This window comes from Bombus huntii, chromosome 18 (assembly GCF_024542735.1).
Source record: "Bombus huntii isolate Logan2020A chromosome 18, iyBomHunt1.1, whole genome shotgun sequence".
NCBI classification, from domain to species: domain Eukaryota; kingdom Metazoa; phylum Arthropoda; class Insecta; order Hymenoptera; family Apidae; genus Bombus; species Bombus huntii.
In genome coordinates this window covers 2,289,459-2,306,590 of record NC_066255.1, presented here as the reverse complement: position 1 = coordinate 2,306,590, position 17,132 = coordinate 2,289,459, and the positions used below count along the sequence as shown (strand labels likewise).

Sequence of the window (17,132 nt, the reverse complement as noted above, 5' to 3'; positions counted from 1 at the left end):
ACAAATTTACCAAAGGTATTAACTATTATGAAAGAATTTTAGCTTAAATTTTTCTAGTAGTATAAAAAAACTTAGTAATATAAAGTTAATGATTAAATTAAAAAATAGCATTAAGCATTAAACAATTCTTTATTAGAATATTACATTTACATTGTATTTTCTTCAACTGAATTTATTTCTTAGATATTTTACTACACATTATAAGCTTATTTACTTTAATAATAAACTTTTAGAAATAGTAAAACGGTAAATACATTTTCTGCCTGTGTACATATGGTAATGGATTATGATGAAAAGTATGTTATGACCTTATGTATGTAATAATATGCTATAGAAGTTAATGAAGTTGACATGCTCTAACTGCAATTAATTGCAAAAGAATAAATAGGGGGCTCAAAACTTCTGAATATTCTAAAGGACTTTGTCCTGATAGCTTTCTACACAGGAGATATTTAAAAACAAATATTAAGATCAACAATATGAGACTCCATAATCCTCTTAAAACAGCAGCTTTGACCATTCCTTCCATATGCATTCTTATGAAAATAATTGCACAAAAATAAGCATTCAGACCATCAGCAACAAAAAGTGGTGAGAATACTATCCACCATCCTGTATTGCCCAGGAAATAATTTTCGTCCAATCTGAGAGCTAGTAACACTGAGAAAATTGTTAATGAAACTAAATTTATCCACATTTCAAAAATGGTCAGTCCCAACCAATGTTCTAATTCATTTAAAGTAAATATCATTTTAAAGCAATGAAAAATATCTAATTATAGTATCTAAAAATTATGAAATATCTAATTATCAATTTGATTTTATGTTTTCATTTATTATATTATCAGTTGTCTTTTGTTACTTATTGTAAATTGTTTTTACTAAAGAATCTTGAGTATTTTTTAGAAAGTTATATTTTATTCTTGATATTTAAGGGTACGTAGTGAAAATTTTCGAAACACTCGAATATGTACTGCTGAGTTTTTTCGATTAATTATTTCATAACCTGCGTTATCATTAACAGGTTCAAAATCATCTGGAATAAATAAAAAATTATTTTAATATAATGTGTAATATTATAAATATGGTTTATATCTTTTATATGTAATATTTATATACCAATAATAGATATCGTAGAAGTCTTGACTTCTAATTCTATGCTATCATAATGATTCTTCTTTAATTGTAGAGCCAAGCTACATGCTCTTTGTACAGCAGCACCAAGACCATGAATAATCACTTCGGAGGTACTATTATTTAAGTGTTTTTCGCATCTTTTTAATTGAGCCTTATATTATGGAAATATAAAAAAACAATTAAAATTAAAGAAAATGATTGTCTTACAATTATTATTTCACTGATGATTTACATAACTGTATAAGGAACTATATGCACTTGTATTTAATATAAAACTTCAGATGTATAAATTCAACAAATGGAATAAATTCTATAATTGCATATTTATGTTTTGGTCAGTAGATAACATAATAAGAAATTTCGTGATAAAATCTGTAGGAATGAGACTTTATTCTTGTACTTATTAACAATTAACAATAAACAGTGTTAAAAGTAAAGGTTATACGTTCATGCTAAAAATTACCTTAAAGTTTGTGCTATTAGTAATATATATATCGTTATTCCTCCGTTTCTTCTTTGTATCAAAAGGTTGTCTCTTCTTAATAATATAATCAGAAGATAATAATTTTTTACGTTTCACTGTAGGATTATTTCTCTTTCTTGGAAAGTTCACTTTTAACTTGGAACATTCGTGTATATCGGCCATTCTGATAAATACTACACGCGACTTTCTGTTGATTTTTTATTTGTAAAAGAAGAATTCATTTAATAAAAATCTTTTTTTGATTAAATAAGAAAAGACTATTAAACTGACTATGTAGACATTCAGGGGTAATTTTACTTATTGGATCAGTTATGAAAAAGAATTATAACCTCGAAAAGCAACGGCATCGATTGATGGGCGTTTTGAGTGCGATTTAGTGCATCGTACCGGAAAGAAGTGACAGTCTTTAACCTAACGTGAAATACGAGATTTATACACTATGAAAGAACCAGAAGTGGACCCGAAAAATATTATAAAAAGCAGAGAACTCCTTTACAGGCTTATGATCAGGTTACGTATTTCTGCTTTTGCACATATATAAATTATTTTTTAGTCATCTGAAGTAGTGAAAGTAATAGTTTTCTAAAATTACTTTATTAAACTTATTTGCGATTTGCAAGTACTTCAATATAATTCTTTTTAAATAAATTGAAATTTATTAATAATGTATAATAAATATTTTAGCCAATTGTTCTATGATGGACACCAGACATTGGCGGTACAGCTGTCAAATATAATTCAAGCAGAACCTCCATGCCCTCCATCCGATCGTTTACTTCATTTAATGTTGATTGGTCTAGCTCATGAACCTGATCGTTCTAAAAAGGACACGAGTAACTTATCTTCTTTCACATCGACTTTTGATAACACTTTGGGACCTGGTCTAGATTTAGAATTTGAAACAGAAGCTCAAACTCAAGCACCAGAACCTGCACAATATGAGACTGCCTATGTAACTTCCCACAAAGGAAACTGCAGAGCTGGAGCATTTTCTGCAGATGGTCAGTTGATAGCAACTGGATCAGTCGATGCATCAATTAAAATTTTAGATGTGGATAGAATGCTAGCTAAATCTGCACCAGATGAAATGGCACCTGGTGATCAAACAGGTGGTCATCCAGTTATAAGGACATTGTATGATCATTTAGAAGAAGTGACATGTCTGGAATTTCACCCAAGAGAGCCTATTCTTGTATCTGGGAGCAGAGACTTTTCTATTAAGCTGTTTGATTTCAGCAAAGCCAGTGTTAAAAAGGCATTCAGAACTATTACAGATGCAGATCAGATACGATGTTTATCTTTTCATCCTACTGGCGATTTTTTAGTTGTTGGAACCAACCATCCAGTAGTCAGGTTATACGATGTTAATACAGCACAGTGCTTTGTCTGTAGCATACCAAGTCATCAACATACTGCTGGAATAACTAGTATTAAGTATTCTCCCGATGCAAAAACTTATGCATCAGCTGGTAAAGATGGAAGTATCAAATTATGGGATGGTGTATCAAACCGATGTATAAATACTTTTGTGAAAGCACATGATGGCTATGAAGTATGTTCAGTGACTTTTACGAGAAATGGAAAGGTTCGTATTAAAAATGTATACTTGTTATGTAATAAATTTGTGCATTAATACATAATCTTATAATTCTGAATTTCAGTATTTACTGTCATCAGGGAAAGATTCTTTGATAAAATTATGGGAACTGTCTACTAGCAGATGTCTAATAGCATATACAGGTGCTGGAACTACAGGTAAAATACCAACACATTAAGTGCATCCAAAGTATATACAAAAAAGTTAAATTAATTCTTTCTTTGTTGTGTAAAATTATATTGTATATGTATTGTGATTAATTGATGGTTTTTAATAGGCAAACAAGAACATAAAGCTCAAGCTATTTTTAATCACACTGAAGACTATGTAATGTTTCCTGATGAAGCGACAACATCATTATGTGCATGGAATTCTCGAAATGCATCTAGGAAACAGTTACTATCATTAGGACATAATGGTCCAGTAAGACTGATTGTCCATTCTCCAACCGCTCCAGCATTCTTAACATGCAGTGATGATTTTAGAGCAAGATTTTGGTTTAGAAGAATGCCCACTCATTAGATTGGAATTTAAAGAATCAATACCCATCTTGAACATAACAAATTTAAGTTTGGTAACATTTACTGTAGCTTTTGATATGATTAGCAGAATAATAATCGTTGAAACGTTGAGAAAGAAGTATCGGATTGCGAATGATTCCAAAAAATTTTGTACAAACAATCTTAAATGATCAAATGATTACTTGCTGCGCCCTGAAGCGACAAACGTTTATTCATTTAGCGTATGTTATACCTAATTTTATATCAAATGTACTTATTCATTTCATTTTGCTTTTTTGAAGTAAAAAAGACGACAATTTTCACCGATGTCAGTGTTACGAATAGACGAATTCACATAAATGACGCAATAGTTTATGCGTCTATTAAATTATCGATTATAAAAATCGAAAATTCTTTATTTTTCATGTTTACAGATAAGTAGTGCATCAAAAAGAAATGTATTACGTTATACGAGCAAATGTATTCCGGTAAAATATTCGGAAGTATGCATATGGAATGCATGCTAGCAGTGCATTTTGTATTACCTTTCGCTTTTCGATAATAACGCCGGAAATTCAGTAACCAAGTATTTTCGTCGTGTTAAAAAAAAAAGTTATATAATGGATTTTATCGATAAGATCGAAAAGAATATCAGCAGATAAATTAACAGTTACGGATGATGAAGAATAACAAAGTAAAAGTTACATGAATGAATTTAAAATGTTCCATGCGTTATGCGTCGCTACGTGTCAAATTACTCGGTTAATCGCAAGGCGGCGCTCTGAACTCCCGCTCTGCGTTTGACGATGTATCACGTGACCCACGCTAACCGCCATCTTTGCTTATCGTATAAACAGTGCGACCGGGTTCAGCACGAATTCTTGTTGAGAAATTGTGGTTTTTCCAGTGTTTTTGAGTGATTCAGTTGCGAAGAAATGTCGGAGATCAAGGCGGAGAGCAAGAACGATAACAATATCGAGGATGTGTCAAAGGTAAGCAGAGGGAAGCACGAGAAATATCTTCATCAAGCCGAGTTTTCATGCTAAGGCGGCGTGTTGCGCCCCTGAAATACGAAGAGACGCTCGTTCTCTCAAAAATTCGATAGAATAGCTTGTGCTACGATAAAGAAATATCGTTTGAAAAGTGATTACGTGAGACACGAAGCTATACAGCTAAAATGCACGGACGCTTTATACCGCGTAGCTACAGGCTCAGTGATTTTTCAAAGCTGCGCCGTTTGTCCTTCATTAGCAAAGATGGTGGATGTTTTTTATTTGTAACTCTCGTGACGAAGGGAGTCGCTGGTTAATGGCAATAAGCCTGTACAAAAAAAGGCGGGAAACAGATTTTGATTCTAAGACTGTCTGTCATACAGCTTTCTACGAAAACTCGTTCTCATTTAGGAACATTGTTCGAGACTACGACGCTAGAAATACATATCGACTTGGCAAAATGGCGGGAAACTTAAATAAACTTGCTATGTATTCTCATATAGTTCAACGGTTCTTGATAATCTTATCACGGGTGTAATTATCATCACGTTTATGCGTTTTTCTGTTAGTTCGACATAATCCTTAAATCGTTTACCATTTAATTTGTTTTCACTATTTTGCGTTAAGTTATGATTACAATTATGAGACAATGAATTTTTATATATTTCATCGAATCTTCTTAAAATGTAGCAATTATTTATTTTCAGGATCATTCAGCAGAGGAGAAACCCAGCCCAACGAAAAATAAACGAGGAGGCACGAAAAGACTCTCTACACTAGAAAGATTGGCTCAAGAAGGAGAGCGAGTCACAAAGGTGCGTTCTGTCTTTTTTTCTTCGTTTATACCTTACTTTCTTTATTCTTTTCTATTTATGTATTTTCTTTATTTTCTTAAAATTAGATTACACGATGAGAATTAGGTTTGTCCAAAAATTTGTAAATGTTCCCAAAATTCAAAGAATCAAGATTTCATCCCTTTATTACTTCCCTCTATTTAGTCTGCCTGTAAATATTGTTTGCCTACGTGAGGAAAAGGGTGTTAAGAGTGGGGATACAAAGGGCTGGAGTAGGGGCAAGGGGAATTCTCTCAGGTGGGGGAGGGAGACAGAGAATTTCCCGCTAATACACGTTGTAACCGCCAATTATGAAGTCATTCATATTTTTCAGATTGAATAGCTGATTCTTTGTTGTTACTCTAATTATTGATATACAGGGTGGTTGGTAACTGGTGGTACAAACGGAAAGGGGGTGATTGATTTCTAAAAAGAAGTCGAAAATATAGAATAAAAATTTTTCGTTTGAGGCTTTGTTTTCGAGAAAATCGCCTTTGAATTTTCGCTCGGTACGCGTGCACTTTATCATGTCTCGTTATAACGAATCTCACTGTAGATCGTTGTCTCGATTGACGTTATGTTGATAAACACTTCCAATGTGACCGAAGTGTTTTCCTACCTATTAACTTACTATCCGACTTTTATCGCTATCTACTATCAGTACCTATTAGTTTACCATCATGTCTACATACAGCAATCGGGAATATACGGACATGATACTTTCGTTAGGTGCGTGTGGTGTTAACGCATCAGCCACAGCTGATCATTACAGACACCGGTATCCCAATCGTCGACATCCTGACAGACGTGTTATTCAAAGAGCAAAACAAACCCTCGGCGAATATGGTTCTTTTGAAAAACTTAGACGACATGTATATGTAGTATTATGTCTTTTCACATTTCTGTGTTTGATCTCACTTTTACGTTATAGTTGTAGTAAGGATATGTACAAATAACATGAATTTTTATATTATTTCGCTAGAGTAAAAATTAATAGGTATAGACTAAATTACAAAAAGAAATCATGTTATTGTTTAATTGTGCAGGTAGTAGAGTACGCTGTGCATTTTAGTTGTATTTTAAAATTTTCATTATTGTTGTAAGAAACAGATTTGTTGTAAGATACTATTTGGACTATGCTGCATTCAGAGTTATGATTAATAGTGAGTGATCTCCTATTGCAGGATTTGAATGCATCTGTTGGAGAAGTTGAAGGGAGGAGGCGCACACGTAGTTCAGCACGAGGCCTAACCTCATCAACACCTGTGCCATCTCCACCTAAAAAAGAGAAGAGGGATACATCAACAAAAGGCACTGGTCGTGGGCGCGGGCGTCCTAAACGGCAAGAGAAAAATAATGACAATAATACAGATGAAGAAGCAGCTAACAATAAAAGCGAAAAGCATTCTGAGGAAGAATCTATGAAAATGGACGTGGATGAACACAAAGAGGAAACAGAAAAATTGGCGGATAGCGAGGACAAGAGTGTTGCGAAAACTGAAAGTAAAGAGGCTTCTGAAAAGGCGCTTGACTCTAATTTCAAGGAGGAAAAAGTTACAGAAGAATCGGAAAGCTTCGCAGAAGAAAGCAAGAGTTCTAGTGTCAGTGAAGAGAAAAAGGAGGAAGACATAAAGGATAGCTCGGATTCGAGTCAAGATGCAACAGACACAACAACAGAGGCACCACCTTCATCTTCATCAGAGTCTCAAAATCCTTCTAATGCTACTACTACAGAAGAAAATAAGGAATAACCTCCTTTCGTCTGTTTACCAACTTCATGTAAGCACTTTTTTTTACAATTGATTCTTTGACTCGTCATTAGCATTGGTTAGACTTTGGTTGAATAAAGTGGAAAGGAATGAGAATGTATGAGTGTTACAAGAAAAATATATAACTATTTTCATGTATTTACACTCCTGAACTTTTATGGATGTGCAAAGAACTGTAATTATTGCTAACGAATATAAAAATGTGCATTAATTATAAGTATACAATTTCATAACTATATGTGTTATCGTTAATCATGACATATGAGACAGGAGATATATTGTTTTTCCATGCATTCTCAGTCTTTTCGATTAGTATAAGAGTACATAGTATAAAATTATTTAACAACACGAAGTATGAATGGTATAAAACTTGTATAGATTTTTATAAATTTTAATAATGTCAGTACATGATTAGAAAGCAAATTGAATCATAGAGAGCATTGTCAAAACGTAATTATAGCTTGTTTAAAAGCAAAGAATTTGTTATAAAATATTGCTTTTACTGTAGCAGGTACCAGGGCGGCGCACACATTGAGGTTACAAAGCCAGTCCCCTCGTCTATTTTAACAAATTGACACCTTCTTGCCGATCGTTATTCTAATCAGCGTACACGAGTATTATTTTCCTTTTTAATTCGCAGACGAAATATTGAGATATGTTTTTGCTATACATTCATTGCCAGGATAAATATATGTTTAATTAATGTATTAAATGGTATTGAGTGTACCATAGAGTAGTTGTTCTAATGCACTTTTACTTCGGTAAAGAGTAAAATTACTCGTGCACTGATTAGTTTACGATGCAAAAACAAGGTGTAGAGCGTACGTTGTTCATGTACAATGATAATATTATTGTAAAATATATTTAATATGGACTTACATAGACAAGTTGTTTTCAAATCAGAGCTGAGGCCGGAGTCTTTAAACACCAGTCTTCAATTCAGATCTGATATGGAAGTAGCTAAAATTAATTCGTACATAGTAAATTACTGTAATACCTTATCTTATATAAATAATGACTGAATGAAATGGAATATATGAGAATTATGGTGAAACAATTTCTCTTTTTTCATGGTATGCAGAAATAAATTTTCTGAGAAACGCGTCGTGACGTGATATCAATTCTCCTTCCTCGTACATTGTTACTAATAACAACCGGTTTTTCAATTTTTCGTATTTTCAGTTTCCTTTGTATTTGGCAACTAACACTTTAATAGGATATGCTTTCTTTCTATCGTTCAAATTGAAAAAAGAAGAAAATGAAAAGCAACAAAAATATTGTATAATAAATTTATGCATATGTATTTTTTATAGTAGAATTTCTGTAATGAATGTAAATCTTTTTATTAAGCACCGTTTTCTTTTCATTTAATGGTCCAATATTAAATATGTTGATATTATTGTGTATTTGAACGGTTGTGAATGTACAGATAGATTATATAATTCATTGAACTATATATAATTAAAAGGTCTACAGGTTTTAACGAAATACAGAAATGGAATGATAAATCTAATCGTTAAACGCTCGAACGTTCGAACATGTGTGCAATTAAAGAAGCAGTTTGTTTTGATCGCGCTTACATATCTTTTAGATCACGCGAATGTAAAATAACTTTATCCTTCTCCTCTTCCTTGATATTTGTTGCAAAATTTTCGGATAAATTCTGAAATAGTTTATCAAGTTTATTTCTAACTCAAGCGTTATTCAGATAATTGACAGAGTTTGTAAACAAAGAAAGAAAAAGAAAAAAGGTAGAAAAGAAAATGGTTTTAGCTAAGTTGCTTGCTTCTGATAATTGTATTGTAAGGGAAAATAGGATTTGCCATTCCATGTATTTTTTCTTTTTCTTGTAAGTAGCACGACGAGACAAAGCGTCGCTTTTCGCGAGAGATTAAAATCAAATGCGATACGCGTGTATATAGTTAAGGTTAAGCTTCGTGTGTGGCAATTGATCTTATCTTCGACGTGGTAGCGTGAAGGATTGGAACGACATGTGTCAGCGTGAACATCTGTTATAGAAAATATAGAAAGTCTAGCTGAAACATATTTTTTACTAATTCAGTTAAACACTAATCTTTATGATACATATTACGTTATAAATTAGAACATTTAGTCCTTTTTACGAGAGAGAGAGAGAGTAAACGGTACATTTATTTTATCTATACATAAGTATGTAAATGATTAGCATTTATGAGAAAAAGTGTCTACGAGGTTCGATATTAGAATTTTTACGATACGTATGTGTATATATACATAAACATATACATACGCATATATATATTATATATATTTACTATTTTAGCTGTGTATTATTCTTGTTATAAATTAGAGAATTCTTATCAGCCTGAACCTTATACTTCAACTCTTATAAAGAATAGCTAAAGGAAGTTCTTTTTCGGTTTGAGAAATTCAAGAGAATCATATTTTTACATGAATAACTCGCGGTGAACGATAATCAGTTGAGAAAAATAGATTATTGAAAACTTAAGTTTAATATTTGTCATTCTCGGTAGTCGACACCAATAGACGTTTTCATATTACTGTACATTTATTGTGCTTTGATCATATTTGGGTAGTTCAATTCGAAACGATGTGTGCGAGTATGTGTAAAATTTAATCGTTTGATACAATCTGTACTACAATTTGACGAACACTTAACAAATTTGCAATTCGAAAAGAAAGAAAAACCATCAAAAATATATCCATCGAAATGTGATGTGTCAGATCTTGCAGATATCTTAGAGAAGCTAAGAGAAGAAGAGAAATAATTAAAAAAGTCGTTATCGATAAATCTATTTATGAACAGATATAAGATGAGATATAAAAACGGAATATGCTTTGCTTAATAGACGTGGAATACAAGTTACATGAACAATATGTTCGTTTTCGTCGTGGAGAAATTTATAGCGTCTCTATAAATGGAATTTAGAGATTTTCGTAGATAAATTATATTTAAATTGAACAATCGTTTCAAAGCTGGATCTGTAAATATTAATAGAAATCAGGATGAAAGACGATGATTTTGTACAATCAGTATATTAGTTTTGATAAAATTCGATATCTTTTTTAAAAGTATTTTACGAGTGTATAAATATTTCTCACAAACGTTAAATATTGCCTATAAAAACGGAGAAAAGATTATCATGACAAATAAACAAATTTTAAGCATACTCACGTTATCGTATCGTTCGATGTTGAATATAGTTCTTGCTACCGTAATTATCAACAGTCAACAATGTCGATTTCACTATTTAATCGATTGCGTTTAGTCACCAGATGGCGAGATCGCAGCGCTTTACAAATACCGCAAATTTAAAAGCGAAAGAAAGAAAAATGCGTGCAGAACCAATAATTCGGATTATTCACAGAATTTGTTTAAAAAGAATAAACTCTAAAACAGATTGTAATAACGGAAAAGAAAAATTGAATATATCTTAAAAGGAAACGAAGCAAAAAAAGAAAGAGGAAAGAGTTATCATGCTTGTTTTCGTTTAATAGTAGAAATTCTATTTATATCCAAACAAGAACTACAAAAACATGATTGTTATCATCAGTTACTATAGAGAAATTTACACGAACAACAATTTTTTAACCATTGTTATTTTTTTAATTAAGTTGCAAAATCATTTAAAAAGTTCTACAAGAAGAGAATGGGTATCGGGTGTTCATGGCAAGTAATCTACGATTCGACGAAACGAAGGAAATCTTTTGTTGTTTTGTTATCTCTTTATTCGTTGTGCTTATTCCCAAGTGTAATACGAATTTCGTGTTTAACCGGATTATTCATTGTTCGTACTCCATTTTTTTGGTACATACATACATACAGTATTGGCACAGCCTTTAAACAGAATTACTTTTTAAAGATTAGACTTAAACGACTTGAATCTTTTTAAGAAGTTAAAAGGATTAGTTTATTAGAAGATGCGTAAATTTTTTTTTCTAAATTGCAGTTAATTGGAAATGCGAAGAAAATAATAGAGATCACTTTTTACTAACATTCTTATTTGGGCCTGTAATGAAAATTTAAGTGACATATTATGAAAGGTTACGCCATCTATACATACACATGTTGAAAATTTCATCGAAATCGGTTAATATAGAAATAAGCAATAGGCATCAAAAAATGAACAACAATGTAGATTGATTTCAGATATAGGCCTAAAGTCGCAGAAAACTGGAATTTTCGTCAGTTTTAACCGTTTGCAGGTTATAGCAACGTTAACCGATTTCGATGACATTTTTAGCACATATATAATTAACATAAATCTATAAAGTATACTTTTTAAATTTTCATTACAGACTCAGATAAACAAGTTGCAAAAAGTGACCTTTACTATTTTTTTCAAAATTTTTTTATGCATCATCTAGTAAACTAGCCCTTTTACTTCTAAAAAAGATTCAAATGGTTTGGCCTAATTTTTAGAAAGTTATTTTATTTTAAACAGTGTTTCGATGTTTTCGTTCATGACCGTATGTATACATGTATAGGTGTTTCAGATTAATGCGCTCGCCGTCTTTCTAATGAAAATCCACTTCTTTCTTGTTCGACGTTTACGTTGTCTTTGCATCAAAATCAATTAACCTTTAGTTCGTGCAACATTGTTGATCTGCGCGTTTTTCGATGATCCATAGACCTAACTATATATATAACAGATATCTACTTAGGTTGGCCTTGACTTCGATGGACGAGCGCATGATTGTTAGGCCTCGTTTTCACTGAAGCAACAACGATCAACTTTCTGCTGTCTCTCGTCGCTACATTCCAATACATTTCCAAAAAACAGCAACTTATAGAAACATTCTATCCATACTGAAGCATTATGCGACAACTTTTTCAAGAAACATGGAATATTAATAAAAAGTTGTTCGAAGTTGTTTCAGTGGAAACGAAGCCTCCCGCTCGCTATTACGAACAATCGTTGACCGATATTTTAATGTCTTTTCATTTCTTCTATATTTTCTCTACTATGAGTCATCTTTGCTTCTTATCTGTATGAATTCTGTTTCAACTTTTTGCAAGAAATGTGTTTTTCATTTCGTCCTTTTACTACATTTGCCATCGTTATTCGAAATACAAAAAAAAAAACCGATAGAAAGACGTGTCGATAAACTAGAAAGATAGTTGCAAAATCGTTCCGACATTCAAATACTTTGAAGTAGTCAAAAAATTATTCTATAGCAGATATGTACTTGTACGTATCTTGGAACAGGTGTACGGAATGGCAACGTTTGTACAATGAATCGAATAGGAGCGTTTGACACGAGTCGCATCGTGTCGCGTTGACGACAAGATAAAAAGAAACTGTTTACGAGCGAACGAGCGAAAAGGGGTGCGGCTCGCTGCATCGGCCATCGCGCTGCTTCTCGATAATTAAATGTCAGATAGCTAGGCGAGACAGCGAGACATGACACGTTGTTTTCATCGGTCGGTCGTGGCACGTTTACATCGGTTATATAGTTTCCTTTTCTAATCATAAAGATATGTCCTTAGAGAGGCTTTTAAAATATTTTACGCTTTTGGTTTAAACTTCTGAACGCACGAATCCTATGAAATCGCATAGTTGAGTCAAACGCGAGTGGTTATCGACATGGCGATCAACGCGACGGAGTTCTTTCGCGAGTTTGACATTTTCTCGTTGAATATTTTGTGTGAAATTGAGAAAATTAAGAGCAAAGGAAGTGACACAAATTTGGACCCAATAACACGACTTTCGTTAACGATAAGAGCGCGTAGTTAATGAAAGTTACAACGTTTGATTTAATCGATAACGCCAACGCGAATGAGAAGAATGATGCCATCCTCTGCGGACTTTTCACATAAAGTTGTTAATATTTGAGCGAAAGTTGAGTCGTTGTTCGTTGGTTGGCAGAAGCACAAGATACAAGCGTACCAAGTATGTATATGTGTAATTAGAATCTTTGGTATTACTATTTCACTGGTGACAGTGTTCGTGTTTATTCACTGATCGGTACAGATCGGTACAGATCGGTACAGATCGGATGCGTTCGTTGTAGATAGAACTTGGCTTTTTAGTGTTTACAGTTTACAAACAGTTACGTATTAGATGCTTACCATCTCCGAGAATTTCCTGTTCTGTGTAATTCACGCAATTATCGAGATAACGATAACGGATTGCGGCGAGCTCACGTAAATTAATTGACCCTGCAATTAGAGCGGTGACAGCATTGATTTCGAGATGGAATAGGGAGGAAACTGGACGAAGGGGGCCGTGGCGTGGTCGCAACGAAATCGGTAATTAGTTTAACAAACGGATCTTGTTTCTCGACTAGCCACGACTAGCAGACGAAGCGGTCGATTAAGTAGGGAAATAGTTCACAAATCGATGTGCCTCGGTATTCCACAGTTTCTATTGGATTTCAAAATATTTATTTCCTCATAACTACATGCGTTTACATTTACAGAGTGCTGGTGGTTAGGTGTACTAATGCGATCGCATAGGTGATTACCAAGTGTTAATTACATCGCAGGGAAATGATAGCCGCAAAACCGCCGGGAACGCGTTCCCGAACGCGCTTCCGAATGCACCGCGCCTCCGTTCCTTTCATATTGGATCGATCTTTTTTCATCTTTTGTTCCTCTTTCGTTCCGATTTTCTCCGTAACGAGCAAATACTCATATTACCGAAATGCATCGTCCGGAATGCCGCATGATTTACTCTCTGTTCGTTGGCGCTAGTTGGCGTTCGTTGCTGGTTCTATGCGATTTACTCTTTCTTACGAAGATCGAGAAAATAAAGTAGTTTCGTAAAATGGCTCGAAAAATAAGGCAAAAAAAGAGGCATTCGTGTATGCGACGAGAGATATGTTAAAAGTTACTCGTACGTCTACTTCCAATTCGATCGAATGGTAAAATGGTAGAATTGTGCGGAGTAGTGCGGAGCGACGCCGTTTACAGCGTGGCATTCGACGTGCACGGAATGCAAGGCTTGTGAAATCAACAACGACGCGATACATTGACGCGCGACTATCTTCACATAATCTCTTTGCGTCCGGTGGTCGTCTTTATGGCCACTGACGCGATAGACTCGTGAAATTTGATCTTTCCAGTTCCGCTGGTTTGGAACGGCGCGCGATATTCGCTACCGCTTCCTGCCACGAAAAGCCTCTATACTCAAGTGCGTTCAGCTCGCAGGCTTTGAACGCGGCCACCGGAAAGCGGAAAACGTAATTTAAAGTAAATTACGACTGTTCTCTCGCCGTTTCTTTTTCTTCACGTCCGAGGTCGTTTTTCCTGAACTCTCTCCTTGTCCGTGCTTTTTTTCTCCTATAATCGAATAAATCTTTGACCCAAGAAAACAGCACAGCAGAAAATCGTCAAAGTTCACAGTGATATTTAGCTTTAAACGTTTGATATCTTTGCAGTGTTTTCAACCGTTCTCGAGCAGCAAATGAAAATCGATTTTGTTCGAAATACGTCTCAGTTTCGTAAATGTAATAGAAGAAGAAGAATATCTCTCTATCACTAGAGAATCATTTCGGAGAGAGCGAGAGATACGTTTGGATGGAAAATGTAATGGAAATCCTTTGTTTCGATGGCCCTTTATTTTCATCTTCGTTGGTGGCTTCGTCCGCAAAAGTAGCCGAAAATTCGTGGATCTAGACCGGATCTGGCGCAGGTGCGAGCAGTTGCATGCTGCTGCTACTAGAATGCGCGATCTGTAAAAATAAACGGTGTTGCGATACGTTTGTTACATTTCCACGCTTAACACGATTCGTTCGCTGGATACGTTCGAATCGCGCGTGAAATCACTGTGAAAGATTAATATCGATTAACGACGATATAGCAGTGGCTGGATAAAATTCGTTTGATTCTGCGCGGCAATGTAATGTTACCAGCCAGATACCGAAACGAAATAAACACACGATGAAATCTATTTTTGAACATCGAATAATTCAAGTCAACCGAAAATCTCGCATCGACAAGTTATGACGCCACAGTCCGAGGCTACTTGTTGGTAATTTCAGCTTGTTTAAATTGAAGTATTTTTCTTAACAATTATCGTATCGAAATAATTCGGAAGCCAGCGACAGAAATTTTAAGCCGATTTTATTAACATTTTTTTTAACGTTATTCTATTATTTTGGTGCTATATAATAAATAAAGAAAATGACAGTTTTCTAATACACGCGAAACAAAGCTCAACAGGAGCGTCTTAACTATGTGAAAAAGGATAGTGTCGTTGACTAAGATCATTAACGACGCCGAAATAACTTTTCTCAACTATGAACATCATGAAATAAATGTTCAGATAAAGTCGCTCTACTACATTATCTACAAGACAAAGTCTATCAGCCACTTGAGGAGATGAGGCACGCCACAAGCCACGAAGGCTACGAAGAGCACGACAAACTTTTTCTAGACTAAAATAAGGAGTTACTTCAATGAATCAGCTCGAAATCGTTTTGTCACTCGCACGGCGGACACCAACTAATAAAGCATATTCACTATAAAAAATATTTTTACAAAGTTAAGAAAGTGAGTCGGACAAATCTGTCGCTAGCTGTCGTATAACAAACTAAACACAGATCGGTTTTCAAAAATTAAGCACCTTTCGGGGAATAGAGAAAAGAAAAACAGAGAGGATAGAGATTTACCTGTTGTTTTGGTTGCTTGTACGATTTCCTGGTGTAGATTTTCAAAACTCTGCAGTTGCACGCGACGGATAGCGCTACAACTAGTCCCTGCCGTATCGATCGGTCGATGGATCATCCATGCAAAGAAAAGAAAGCAGAAATGGCATACACGTGTGATATTTAACGTTACCGATAGAGATTGCGAATCCCAAGCGAACCGGAAAAAGTTTAGGTGCTGTGTTTGAACTTAGTCGATGGACAGACCGAACACGAAGACAAATCGATCCTACTAGCAATTAGTGGTGACGTATACTTACGTGTATCGCCCACGCTTTCCAGGAAAACGTTAAAACAGCTAAAAACCAAAAGTGGAATATCGGCCGGGAAGTTTGCTGAGAATTGAAGGACGAACGTTTCATTCGATATGCCTTTGAATCGTTCGTTTGAATAACTTTATTGTTCGTCTAAGCAGCATATAGCTGAAAAGATTTTAATTCCGTCGGATCGCTCGATAAAGTTTGCAAGAGTTTCATTCGATGAACGAACGTCCAATTCCAGTGGAATGTTAAATACACGTACAATTTTTTAATTACCTTTACCTTTTAATTACCTTTTATTGTCAAAACTAATTCAAAAATATTCGAGTTACCGTGCAATATCAAAAACAATTCGTAGAAATCTATTTTTCAACGACGTATTTGCGTTTCGCTTTCATTCCCTTGCTGCTACTGTCACGCGATACTTGCAAATAAAAAATGTTGTTACCAGCCAGAGGCGATATTTGGTTCGCTATGAAAATTTTACGACTTTTCTTTCACGGGGTATCCTCTGACACCGAAAACGCTAACTCCAATTGCAACTACAACTACATATCTCTTTTGCGCATGAGATCAAGTAGAGGCATTCGCTTCGTTTCATATGAATAATTCGCTTTCGTATGGTACGGACGTTTCCGCGTTTACCGAGCGTTTGCCCTGAAGCTCACATAGCCCGATTTTCAACCATCCTTTGCTGATATTTCAAAGCATTCTCTCTGAGAAATTACCTTAAGTAAATGCGTTTCGAACTGTCTAATAATACACGCTTTCATTTTGTTGAAGCGTGTAAATCTTTGACGGAGGAATACCAATTATCGCACTTGCACAGGAATCATTAACAAACGTTCTCAAACTTTTTTTAATTGAAATTTATTCGACATACGTATACGTATGTATTAAATCGCTGAA

The 17,132-nt window shown here is 34.4% G+C and overlaps 5 protein-coding genes across 12 annotated transcripts in view; 2 read left to right on the top strand and 3 right to left on the bottom strand.

Annotated features, from left to right (window-relative positions):
* Positions 1–110: 110 nt before the first annotated feature.
* Positions 111–767, bottom strand: LOC126875341 (transmembrane protein 203). Its single transcript, XM_050638238.1, has one exon. The coding sequence runs from the start codon at positions 749–751 to the stop codon at positions 338–340; it is 414 nt and encodes a 137-aa protein (XP_050494195.1). The 5' UTR covers positions 752–767; the 3' UTR covers positions 111–337.
* Positions 768–813: 46 nt separating this feature from the next.
* On the bottom strand, positions 814–2,097 carry LOC126875340 (ribonuclease P protein subunit p20-like). 3 transcript variants are annotated; one of them, XM_050638237.1, is made up of 4 exons: positions 1,950–2,097; positions 1,600–1,807; positions 1,119–1,287; positions 814–1,035 (listed from the first exon to the last, which is right to left on the bottom strand). In XM_050638237.1, the coding sequence occupies exons 2-4, from the start codon at positions 1,780–1,782 to the stop codon at positions 917–919; spliced, it is 471 nt and encodes a 156-aa protein (XP_050494194.1). In that variant the 5' UTR covers positions 1,783–1,807; positions 1,950–2,097; the 3' UTR covers positions 814–916. The 3 variants fall into 3 exon arrangements, with proteins under 3 accessions (XP_050494194.1, XP_050494193.1, XP_050494192.1); XM_050638236.1 differs by having other exon boundaries at positions 1,891–2,036; XM_050638235.1 differs by having other exon boundaries at positions 1,600–1,962.
* On the top strand, positions 1,982–4,188 carry LOC126875319 (cleavage stimulation factor subunit 1). Of its 2 annotated transcripts, XR_007693336.1 has the most exons (5): positions 1,982–2,130; positions 2,305–3,205; positions 3,282–3,375; positions 3,495–3,959; positions 4,152–4,188. XR_007693336.1 is itself a non-coding variant. In XM_050638180.1 (4 exons), exons 1-4 carry the CDS (start codon positions 2,060–2,062, stop codon positions 3,737–3,739), a joined length of 1,311 nt encoding a protein of 436 aa, XP_050494137.1. In that variant the 5' UTR covers positions 1,982–2,059; the 3' UTR covers positions 3,740–4,044. The 2 variants fall into 2 exon arrangements, 1 of the variants encoding a protein (XP_050494137.1); XM_050638180.1 differs by lacking the exon at positions 4,152–4,188 and having other exon boundaries at positions 3,495–4,044.
* A 137-nt stretch (positions 4,189–4,325) lies between these two features.
* Positions 4,326–9,612, top strand: LOC126875333 (myoneurin-like). Its single transcript, XM_050638216.1, has 4 exons — positions 4,326–4,709; positions 5,417–5,524; positions 6,727–7,321; positions 7,820–9,612. The coding sequence occupies exons 1-3, from the start codon at positions 4,653–4,655 to the stop codon at positions 7,291–7,293; spliced, it is 732 nt and encodes a 243-aa protein (XP_050494173.1). The 5' UTR covers positions 4,326–4,652; the 3' UTR covers positions 7,294–7,321; positions 7,820–9,612.
* LOC126875330 (cadherin EGF LAG seven-pass G-type receptor 1-like) overlaps positions 6,490–17,132 on the bottom strand; it is an 81,918-nt gene continuing 71,275 nt past the window's right edge. For all 5 annotated transcript variants that reach the window (XM_050638211.1, XM_050638209.1, XM_050638210.1 and 2 more), the window contains 4 exons: positions 15,928–16,014; positions 10,487–14,988; positions 8,191–8,271; positions 6,490–6,820 (listed from right to left, as the gene is read on the bottom strand). In XM_050638211.1, coding sequence (XP_050494168.1) covers positions 14,929–14,988; positions 15,928–16,014 — 147 coding nt within the window. In that variant the 3' untranslated portion in view covers positions 6,490–6,820; positions 8,191–8,271; positions 10,487–14,928. The remainder of the gene's footprint in view (positions 6,821–8,190; positions 8,272–10,486; positions 14,989–15,927; positions 16,015–17,132) is intronic.